Source organism: Gigantopelta aegis, unplaced genomic scaffold, assembly GCF_016097555.1.
Source record: "Gigantopelta aegis isolate Gae_Host unplaced genomic scaffold, Gae_host_genome ctg1970_pilon_pilon, whole genome shotgun sequence".
Taxonomy (NCBI): Eukaryota; Metazoa; Mollusca; class Gastropoda; order Neomphalida; family Peltospiridae; genus Gigantopelta; species Gigantopelta aegis.
The window spans coordinates 160,056-172,107 of NW_024532815.1; the positions used below are offsets into that span (position 1 = coordinate 160,056).

General features: G+C 33.9%; 1 protein-coding gene across 1 annotated transcript; it reads left to right on the top strand.

Annotated features, from left to right (window-relative positions):
* The first annotated feature begins 6,092 nt into the window (after nt 1-6,092).
* On the top strand, nt 6,093-11,619 carry LOC121391232 (PITH domain-containing protein 1-like). Its single transcript, XM_041522928.1, is given in 8 exon segments — nt 6,093-6,281; nt 6,438-6,481; nt 6,566-6,612; nt 6,615-6,641; nt 6,644-6,746; nt 6,870-6,978; nt 8,404-8,479; nt 11,480-11,619. Coding segments are annotated over 8 exon segments (735 nt in total).
* The last annotated feature ends 433 nt before the right edge of the window (nt 11,620-12,052 follow it).

Genomic DNA, 12,052 nt, shown 5'->3' on the forward strand with positions numbered 1-12,052 from the left:
TAGTACCAGTTCCTTGAAAATATGTTTAGAAGTAGATCCAGAAGAAAAACTTGGAGTGGATATGAAGACAAAAAAAATCATTGCAACTTCTACAGTAAGTATAGCTGTATTTAGAATACAAAGTATTTGTGGTAATGCAATGTTGTTTAGTGTTGAAGTGTATGTGTATAGGTACATGTAGAGAAAAGAAACACAGATCATAAGTCAACATTCTTTGCTGTTAGCAAGAAAAGAATGTCATTCTGTTTGCATTGATATATTGTAGATAGTTATAAACATTACACTGTAAAAATTGAACAGTTAATTTAACCAATACATGATTATATTGGTTGCATATGCAAAAAGTAAACTTAAAACTATTTTGATTACTAATGTGTCATGAAATTAGTGGCTATGTAGCTACTTAAGTAGTAGTACATTAGTAATGAAAACAGTATTATGATTACTTTTCTAACAAAAATAAGTTTGTAATTGCAACCTGTATAACCAAATAATAGTTAAATCAACCAATCATTTTACAGTGTATTGTGCATTCGTATTAGTGTTGTTTTAGTAAGAAAAGTTCATTTTGTTATAGTTTTTGAGATTGTTAATTCTTACTTTTATTTAGTTATTGTTCACTTTAATTTATGTATAAAATAAAATAATGTACATTAGTTATCAATCAATTTTACAGTGTATACAGTGAAGTTATAATTATACAAGTTATAATTATTAATTTATATAAAATATCTTAACGATACATTTTAAATGATATTGTATCACATATCAATAAACATGATAATAAAATTAATTATTATTATTATTATTATTATTATTATTATTATTATATATTAATTATCTCTCTTTATAGGATATCCCAAATTCATGTGTTATTACGCTATTTTATGACACACCCATTGGCAACTCATCTTATGTCAAAAATTCACGTGGGTGGAGTAAATGCTAAAGACGTTTGGGCCATACCCAAAGAAGTGAATAGTCATGTAGTGGGTGTGGTCAATGAGGACACTGATGAATTGTATAACTGCTGGTTTCAAATTGAAAAAATAAATACATAATAATCTGATGACAAACTGTTATAATAGTTTATCTTAGTAGTTTATTAATAAATTATTAAATATTAATGATCTATGAGGTCACTTTAATATTAATAATAATTGTTGCAATTAATATTAACAATGATGAGATTATTTGATCATTGTTACTGACAAACTTATACAATACACAAGTTTCCATACGCTATATAATATTGCTGGGTGTGGCCTCGTACCAAAAAGACCACACCTTTTACATTAGCTAAATAACATGTCTTACATAGCTCCACCCATCTCACAAGAGAACAATGACCAATAGCAGAGGAACGTGAAGAAATGTGCCTATACCTGCTGTGGTAGCAATATACCCTATGGTTTGTCGGCTAGGAACAGGTAAAGTTAGTTTGAATGCTTCTTGTGGAGAATGAAGATCTATGATAAATAAATATTTCATAGTCTCATGCTCATAAATCCATATTCTCATTCTATCTATATCTTGTAGTTTAAGTGTTAGTATTCACATATAATATATGTGTATATAATATATATACATATAGTCACTATTGTCACAAATATCCATTCCTATATACTCATAATTTCATAAATTCAAGGTCATACCTGATTCCATCTTAGAATCTTCAGTCAATTCTCTTTCTTTGTTTTACGACTCACTCGTTGTCTTTCTTTTTTTAACTCCTTCATTTCTTTCCTTGTCATCTGATACACACCTATATAAACCACACCTCCTTCCACAAAGGTCACACCTCTCGGTGCAAGAGATTCCACAGGACCAAGATAACGCTTATCAGACTTATAAGAAGCCAAGTCTTCAGGAAAAGGCATAGAGAGAGTGGAATGAGATGTGAGAGTTCCATGACTGGCTATTTCAAGAGTTACTGTTATCAATGCATTGCCATGCTCTTGTAATAATGTGTCAATACCATATTTGGTAACTAGATTAGAGTAGGTGGAGTTAGCTTGTTCAGGTGGGGTGGCTTAGCCTTTGTTTTAAAGAGATCATTATGAAATTGTGAGAGTCGTTCAAGTGCCTTTGAACAACGTAACACATAATAGGGTGAGGTATTACACACACCCATTTGAGGTGGTCGATCTGCTGTTACCATAGTAACTACATCTGATTGAGCTGATTCCAAGTCTAGCCGAGGTTTCTTAGAAAGGCTATTTGGTAACAAAGGCTCTTCCAATAACATATTCTCAGAACAAGATCCATTTTCAGACCACATTCTCTTACAATTGTTAACAAGTTCTGCCCATTCAGCATGAAATGGGGTAGGTACCTTTAATTTACCAAAATTAGGTCTTTTATCTGGGGGGTATCGAGCGTAACGCTCCTCTCCATCAGCCCTTTCCTTCCTTCCTGCATCCTGACCTGCCAAAGTGTCTGGATATTCAGAGGGAAAGTTAGGTTCAAGGCATTCTATGTTACAACAATTTACTAATTCTTGGAGGCCACAGGGACGACATCCCTGGTAGATCAAAGAAATCCAAAATGCCATCCCCCAATTACGAGGAAGTATAATATCCCAACCAGTAAAAGTGTGTTTAATGAGTAGGTGTGGTTTATTGGGGTAACCCCTTTTAATTAACATAACTGGGATATGACAGGTTTCTTCTCCAAAATCTGTTTTGTCAGGTTTTAGAAAGAATTTTCCTCTAACTTCATTGATCACATGATCAGGTAATTTAGAATCAGATGTATGTTCTCGTATGACTGGATTCCAAAGAGGAGAATTCATGACAGACGTAGGAAATGGGAGTGGTCTACTTAGCACAGAAGCTACTAACAGTGCATCTTTATCAACTTCATCTTCGTCAGCTAACTCAGCATTTTCTTCCTTATCTTTTTGGTCAGTAGTCTCTTCAGGCTTGTCTTCATTAGCTAACTCAGTATTCTCTTTTACCTCTTCTTGGTCGTTATTTTCTTGAGGCTCATCTTCAATGTCTTCTAGTAAGCTAATAATTGAGTGGGTGGAGTGTACTTTATCTCCTTAGGTGGAGGACAACCTAAGTTGGTCTTTTTCTCTGGGATATATAACCGAGGGTCTTGGGTAACCATGGCAACAATACTACCAATAGGAAACTGGTCATATGACTCCTTTATGATGTCATATTCTTGAGATAGTTGGTGGGGTGTGGTCTGGTAAGATATCTTTCAGCCACCATTGACGATGTTGGCTGGTTTCTGAGAGCTCTGTCCACTTTGATAATGACTTTAAATGACGAAGACCTTCAGGATCAATATGGGGTTCAGTGCGTGAGTACTGGTTTGAGTCTGGTGGATGTAGAATGGACAATAGGCAGGAAGAGATTGAGGCCCAATTAAACGGAATCGTATTAACTGATCTTTGAGTAGTGTGATAGTTAACGAGTGGGTGGAGTCAGATAAATAGCTCTCTTTATCAACAGGTTTAGTAGTTGGAGCTAATGATAACAATACTTGGTACATTTCGTCTTTAGTTGATGGATGAGACCACACCCACAATTTTACAATGTGTGATGTCTCTAATTTTGGTTGCCATAACAACCACACTGGACCAATAGCTTGATAAGGATAAGACAAGGGATGATACATAACTGCCACACCCTCTTTTAATCCACTTATTACATCAGACGAGTAGAAATCTGGCAACAAAACAATTAGTAATTATTAACTATAAAAAGGAGGGAGGGGTCAAAGATGAGAAACCCCTCAATTAAATGAGTTAGTACGAGTTCGCCTACTCTGATTTTAATACAATAGTCTGTTTTCGCCTACGGATACCGTAATTCTAATTAAAAAAAATATTGCAATTTTACAAATTACAATGCAAGAGCTACTGGACCAAAAAGGACTGAAACAGTCTAAATAATGATGAAGGAGCTTAAGGTAAATGATAATTAAAGAGTGTACAATTTAAGAAAAGTAAAGATTAAAGAATTAAACAATTATAAGTTAATGTGTTGAGACATGCCTGGAACATAGTCTGATAAAGAGATTGCATTACTGCTAAATCTTTCTTTGAGTTCCTTAATGTGTTAATCTTTCTCTATAGCTTTCTTTTCTGATGAGGTGAACATGCACCTGCTATAAGCTGCTATATCGAAACCTCTGTGCTGACTCGTTCTCTTTGAAATACCTCAACACATTCAAAGATGTTTGGATCTTTTCAAAGTCAATAGACCTTATGAAATTTAGTTAAGTCGGTGTATTTAATTAAATTTTTCGAATGTTAATTCAGTGAAAATTTCAAAAACTTCTATTAATTAGAATTACGGTATCCGTAAACAAACTGGTACTATTGTATTAAAATCTGAGTAGGCGAAGGCGGACGAACCCAATTAAATATCAATCAAATTATTTATTACATAAAGAGTGTAAATTACTCCAATGAACCAGAATGATAACATTAGCGTTTCTAATTTGTTGTCATAAATAATCCAATGAACAACATTAACTGTATGTGTTAAGGTATAAAGCTATTAAATTTACTTAGAGTAGTTTAATGCATCGAGTTGGATTCATTCATTTTTGCAGTGTGTAAACAGCTGTTCATTTTACTACATCACTACCTCATATCATAACAGAACATACAAATAGTAAATGAACAGACATACAGATGAACTAACCACTATCTTCAGAGAAGAGGCAACTCAGAGACTTCAATATCTGTGACTGCTCTCCTTCTACTTCAATACAACAATAATAAGATATATCCTAGATAGATAAGACACACAGCATTAAATAACCAAGTCTTCCTCTCTCCTTTCCCTCCCACTTGTCCTTTCATCCAACCTACTGATATCAAACTGCCTTTCTTCATAAACCTGTAGTTAACACGAACACCTTTATTACAAGATCTTTCAGCTAGAGAATAACCCCATTGAGGAACCATCTTCATTCTCTTGGCATGCCATATATGGGTCTCTAACCACACCTTATTATCATGTTGACGTTTCATGTATTCTTGACGAAGGTTGCTGGGTTTTCTACGTTTACGGCGACTGGATTTTTTAGATCCTACTAGCTCACCATTGGCAGTCTCTAACTGCATGTGTGTACAATAGAGAATATAATAAATGACTTGAGTCATCCTGTATTAAATTAACAGAATTATACAAAGAGGAAACTCAGTACATGCATATTTATTAAATGTAATAAATATATCCTTTTTAATATAGATAATGCCTTAAAGTAAAATGTAGTTTTTTTCTCTGTTATATAGTTAAACAAGTCTTGTAGTTAAATAAAATATTAGTTAAATGAATCACTATTTAAATGAATTCTAATTAATAACAGGAGCTCTTAATTCTTCTTAACTATCACCTAATAGAAGGATATATATATATAAGTCCTGCGAGTTGACATATTGTTTTATTTATCAAATGCTGACCAAGATATTAGAGCTGGGCTGATGGTATTAGAGTCATAAGACAGGACCTTACAATAGGACACATTAATATTTACATTATCACAGTATTATTCTCACTTCCTTCGCTGCCATATCACGAAGTTTCCGTGGCAACCGGTGAACATTGAAACTCATTGCACGTCGTCGTAAATGTCTTGGAAGTTTTTGAAAAGTTCTCTTAGCTCCGCCCTTATTTTCAACAGCATGTAACATACTCGTGAACTCTTTAGCTCTAGCAGTGACAAAGTCAAATACTTGTATGGAGTCTGGAGTATTGTCTAATAATATACTAGATGGTTCGTTCTTTAATTTTCTTTCTTTCCTTCTGGCACGACCTGTTTTACGGGTTTCCGTATCTGATGGAGTTGCTATAGCAATGGATGGGTCTTTTTTCTGAGGTAGTTGCTATGGTAACAGACGTGTCTTCTACAATAGGTAATGAGTACTGGACCTCTTCTTCAACTGCTTGATCCATCTTGTACCACGTGGGTAGAAATATACGACATTTTACTGGCATAAACTACACATATTGATTTCTATTAATTAAAGTATACGGAAAATTAAATACAATTGAATTTCTATAAAAATTTCAGAACGTTTCCGTTTCTCGTCCGTAATTTAGTTTGTCCTTGAAAGTTCCACTAAAATGGCGCATCATCATCACCATGGCAACTGTGGCTGTGACCACGCCCACGAGGATCTTGGAGACCCAAGTGTGGCATATAGTTTGTATCAGAAAATTGACATAGACCATGTTGAGTGTTTTAATGAACATGAAGATGGTGCCGGCAAGAAAGTGTTCAAGCCATGGGAAGACCGATTAGATTTGACAAAGGTTTAGTAACATGTACATTACAAATGGATGGATGACAGCTAGATGAGATGAGTAGATAACAGAATGGACAAATGGTTGAATGAACACTTGGATGATGGATAAATGTGTACATGTATATGGACATATCCACATGTAAATAAAGTCTTTTATTCTCAGTATGTAGACAGTGATGTTGATGAGGAACTCCTTCTGTATGTCCCGTAAGTAACTATGGCACATGTAACAGCATATGATACAATACAATCATGTACATGTATATAACTATGTTATTACTGTTTATATAGGTTTACTGGTAACGTTAAGCTAAAGGGTCTGATATTATTGGGAGGAGAGGGGGTCAACATCCTAACGAATTGAGACTGTTAAAAATCGTCATCCTCAAGGTTTTGATGAAATAGCTGGTGAACCAGAGCAGGTTTTACAGGTTGGACGAGATGACAGTGCTACTCATGAATATCCCATTAAGTGAGTGGGTGGGACATGGATTTAAGTAAATGGGTGTGGTCATCATGTGCATTGTACTAAAGTGTTCTAATCATGTATCAGTAATAATTATGCATCCATTTTTATTTCTATATATCCATTTAGAACATCTCGTTTTAACTCAATTAACAGTCTCGTTATACACATTCCTGGTAACCACGGTGACGAAATAACACGAGTGTACTACGTTGGACTACGAGGTGACTTTACACTAGTAAGTACAAAAGTCCACGTCTTACTACAATGACTATATCTATGCAATTGCGGTATAGTAATCGCTCCTTTACTCTCTAATGCAATTAGTCTCATACTCATAAGTATGATTGATATGCATCTAGAGATGACATTGTTTTTCTCTGTTTATTATTACAGTATTCTATTTACTACAAGTTCCCTAACAATTAATATACTAGTATGTAATACTAGATATTAGTTTATATTTTTAATAATATGATATAATTAAGGAGGTAATTATAATTTAATTATTTGCCACAAATTGTAGGAGCATGTATTGATTATATATGATTTCATATTTGAAAATTAGGAGTTGTCTAGTGCAATTATGTTATCAATTTATGTGGTTAACATGGACATAATTGTAATTATATTGTTACATAAAAGCATTTTTAAAATGGGTTTGGTCAGTAGTATAGTAAATTAATAGGTAGCCTAACAGTCTAGGTTATTATTGAAGGAAAGAAATATATTAAAGAATATTTTATGATGGGATAATGCATTGATTAGTTGTGTAGTAATTTATATTTTCTCATGTATCAAGTAAATAGTTGGTACAAGTCACTGGTAACCTAGCAATGTAGGTTATCATGAAGTTAGCAATGTCAGGCAAGAGCATTTTATGAATAATGAAAAATGGAAATCTTCTAATGATGCACTTCAATGAAAGGGATGTCCTCATTTAGGCACACAGACAGGATGTTACTATAGCAACATATGAAGCCTCCCCAATCCAGCTGATCATAAACTTGATAACTTTCAACCAGTTAGTGATTTTGTATCATGAAATATTACAATATGTATTGTGTTATAATTCTTGTTAATTTGAATTATCTGAGAGTGTGTCTTGAGGTGAAGAGGGTGGAGAATAGAGCGTGACACGTTTACCAGGAATGTGTACTCTTCCATCTTTACCAAGATAGGCTCCCTCCATACCTCCTTCCTTGAGTGAGAGAGAAGAGAAACATCACTAGTGACCTAGGATACCTACCATTAGTAAGCTCTAACTAGTAAACATCAGTACTTACACCACAGTGACCTAGGATAGCTACCATTAGTAAGCTCTAGACTAGTGAACATCATTATTACCACAGTGACCTAGGATAGCTACCATTAGTAAGCTCTAGACTAGTGAAACACCAGTACTTACCACAGTGACCTAGGATAGCTACCATTAGTAAGCTCTAGACTAGTGAACATCAGTACTTACCACAGTGACCTAGGATAGCTACCATAGTAAGCTCTAGCTCTAGTGAACTCAGTCAACCACAGTACTTAGCCACATTAGTAAGCTCTAGACTAATTATCTTTTACCATCTCTCTTTAATCTCTCTTTTCCTTCAGTCAGTAAGTAAATATCCTCTATTCTCTGGATTCAAATAATACTTCATTAATTTCTTATCAGGCAGGGCACGACGAGGTTTTTGCCGATCCTCAAATTTCTCTGGTTTTAAGAGAACCCGCAGACCTAACTTATTATAGTAAGCAGTCGTAATAGTTTCCTCCATTTCTCTCAACAACTTCTATGGCAGTTTTAGATGCCTTACTAACTTCAATGTTAACTTTAGCTTTAAAAAGATCTGCTCCTATATGAAATATGAAATTAAAGGATAAATTGTGCATTGAATAAAAGGATTTTAAAATTACATATACATGTAGATACTAAAGAATATTTATTGTATTATATAGCTATTAATAGTCTTTAATTAAGAGGACGTTCCTTTTTAATTAACTTTAAACAGGTGTGCTCTCTAAAGATGTATGAAATTATATATTAGACGCTGAATAAAAAGTTTACAAATTACATGTTAATATTCAAAATATGTTTATTGTATTATATAACTATTAATAGTCTTTAATTAAGAGGACATTCCTTTAATTAACTTTAAACAGGTGTGCTCCCTAAGATGTATGAAATTATAGGGAAGACACTAAATAAATAGTTTACAAATTACATGTAGATATTAAAAATACATTTATTGTATTATATAGCTATTAATAGTCTTTAATTAAGAGGACATTCCTTTAATTAAGTGTCCAGATGAGAGATGTTCTAATTATAAGCCCCCTCCCACTTACATCAGCTAATAATTTTACTCCATTTTTAATAATATTCTTTATGACACCAATTTTATTGAGTGTGTACATGTTAATTGGATGGGTGGGGTCGACACGCCCTGTGTTAATTAAATGCTGTAGCCATCCTAAATTTAGTGGTTCGTATTCTACTCTGAACCTAAAAAACAGAACAAAGAAATGGATATACTAAAATTAATGGATGCTATAGTATTAGTAATGGATATATAGTATTAGTATGGATGCTATAGTATTAATAATGGATATATAGTATTAGTGATGGATGCTATAGTATTAGTAATGGATATATAATACTAGTAATGGATGCTATAGTATTAGTAATGTATATATAGTATTAGTGATGGATGCTGTAGTATTAATAATGGATATATAGTATTAGTAATGGATGCTATAGTACTAGTAATGGATATATAGTATTAGTAATGGATGCTATAGTATTAGTAATGGATATATAGTATTAGTAATGGATATATAGAAAATGGACAAAAAAGGAGAAATGGGATATATAGTATTGTATAGTATTGATAATCTTATTTATGGATCTGTTCTTGTTGTTTTAAGATCATATAGTATGAGTACTACATAAAAAAAAATGTTAAAGAATATATCCATTAGAAAAAGTGTAGTTTAAAAATCTGTCCATTTTTATTGGATGCTATCATTTTTTGTATCTGTCAGTCCATTCTTTCTGTTTAGTCCATCCATTTATCTGTCCTTCCAAAAGTCCAATCATCCATTTTTACCTTCATTTATCCATTGTTATCCATCTTTTTTCATTAATCATTTATCTGTCCTTCCATCAGTCCAATCTGGTCATTTTTACCTTCATTTTCCATTTGTCTATATTGTCCTTTCATTCATCCATTTATCTGTCCTCCATCAGTCCAATCATCCATTTTTACCTTCATTTATCCATTTGTCTATCCAAAAGTTTATTCATCCATTTATCTGTCCTTCCATCAGTCCAATCATCCATTTTACCTTCATTTATCCATTTGTCTATCCATCTGTCCTTTCATTCATCCATTTATCTGTCCTTCCATCAGTCCAATCATCCATTTTTACCTTCATTTATCCATTTGTCTATCCATCTGTCCTTTCATTCATCCATTTATCTGTCCTTCCATCAGTCCAATCATCCATTTTTACCTTCATTTATCCATTTGTCTATCCATCTATCCATTCATCCATCCATTCATCCATCTGTCTGTCCTTCCATCCATCCATCCACACACTTACTTTAAAACAATAGTAACAATTATTACAACAAGGAACTTATTATTAAAGGGATACACGCGTCATTAACTTACCTATTCTTAAACCCATGTTTTGGTATTCGCAAATAGAATGGCGTTTGTCCACCTTCAAATCCAATCCTAATGGCCATCCTGTTTCGTTGACCCTAAGGATAACAGGTAACAATGTTATTATTTTCCTGTTGTATTATATACCTGGCCTTTGTGTCCTCGTCCACATGTCTTGCCTCGCCCTGATCCAGGACCTCGTCCAACTCTTTGAGCCTGTTTTTGGAAGCAGAAACATGTATGTGTACATGTAAGGAACAAATCATTGACAGGTACATTTCAGATATTGAATACAACATGGAGAAATCAGATGACCAATGCTATTAATCTTAAAATAATTGCCTTACTTTCTGCTTCGCTCCTGGTAGATCTTGAAGATTATTGAGTTTAATTCGAGGTATTTGAGTCAAGTCGATAGCTTTTCTTACCCACGTGGCCATTTATAGTCCCACCTTCTTCTCTATGACAATATATCAATTATTCATAACATCTTGACTGTATTATTTTGCTTGCTGTTGGCATACCACAAATGCTTTGATATTCGCCGACTGATGAGGCCCGAGGAAATCCTGAAATCTGTTATATAGATAGAGTGGAATTGGAGTCAGAAAGAGCGATTTTTTATTTACCGACATTCTTCTCTGTTGTCTGCAACTGGTTAACCAATAGATATCAGTGGCGCTGTCCTGTTTTCCGGTCGATGGTACGTTGCCTAGTTTTTTTGAAGTCTTCTCGCTCGCAACCAAACGTAGGACGCATTATTCGTAGAGATCGCAAAAGACTTGTTCATCTGCAGAGAGAGAATTCAAGACGTCTTCTTTTCGTGTTTATTCTTTCCATTCGTGTAAATTGTTTCCTGCAAATATTTACATTTACTTTGTGTATGTTCTTTTGAAAGTGAGTTGCATTGACAGATATAACTAAGAGCACTAACTACACTGATCACAATTCTAGTATTGAACGGCTCTTTTCTTGTTTCATATATTAATAAAAAAAATGGCTATTAATAGTACAGTCTATATGACTCCATTGACTACTGTGTATTATGTATTAGTCTAATTCTCTTCTGTTATTTTGCAGATAAGTCATTTGGTACTTTACCCAAAATGAATTCTTCACAGTCTAAAAGCCGCAAGCGGTCACTTCCACATTCACTAGCAGAAGAAAATCGCAAAGCACCTCCAAATGTTAAAGTGACCAAATTAACAGTAAGGACTTAATTATAAATATTTATTTATAATAATAAAATATAATTTTTAGAAAGAGGTGATTATGGAGAAAGAGAAGTTACTGCGACAAAGTGAAGCAGAGTCTAATAGAGAATTCCATCACCAGCCATTGACATTCCTTTCACATCTAACAAAACCACCTGTTAATCAATTTCCCAGTACTCCAATTGGTATTGCTCCAGCTTATCCCTTTTTAACGAGCCCATTGGCATCATCATCAACCAGACAGCATAGTAACATAACGTCTGGACTTTCACCCACTACCACAATAGATCCTGCACTTACTGCCAGGATGGGGTCATATGGAACACCCTCATATCAAATGAGTTATCCTTTTCCTACATCCACTCAACCATTCAAAGTGCCTCAAGGCTTTGGCGTTGTATCACCATTTAATCCATTACAAAACGAGGTCAACATTTTA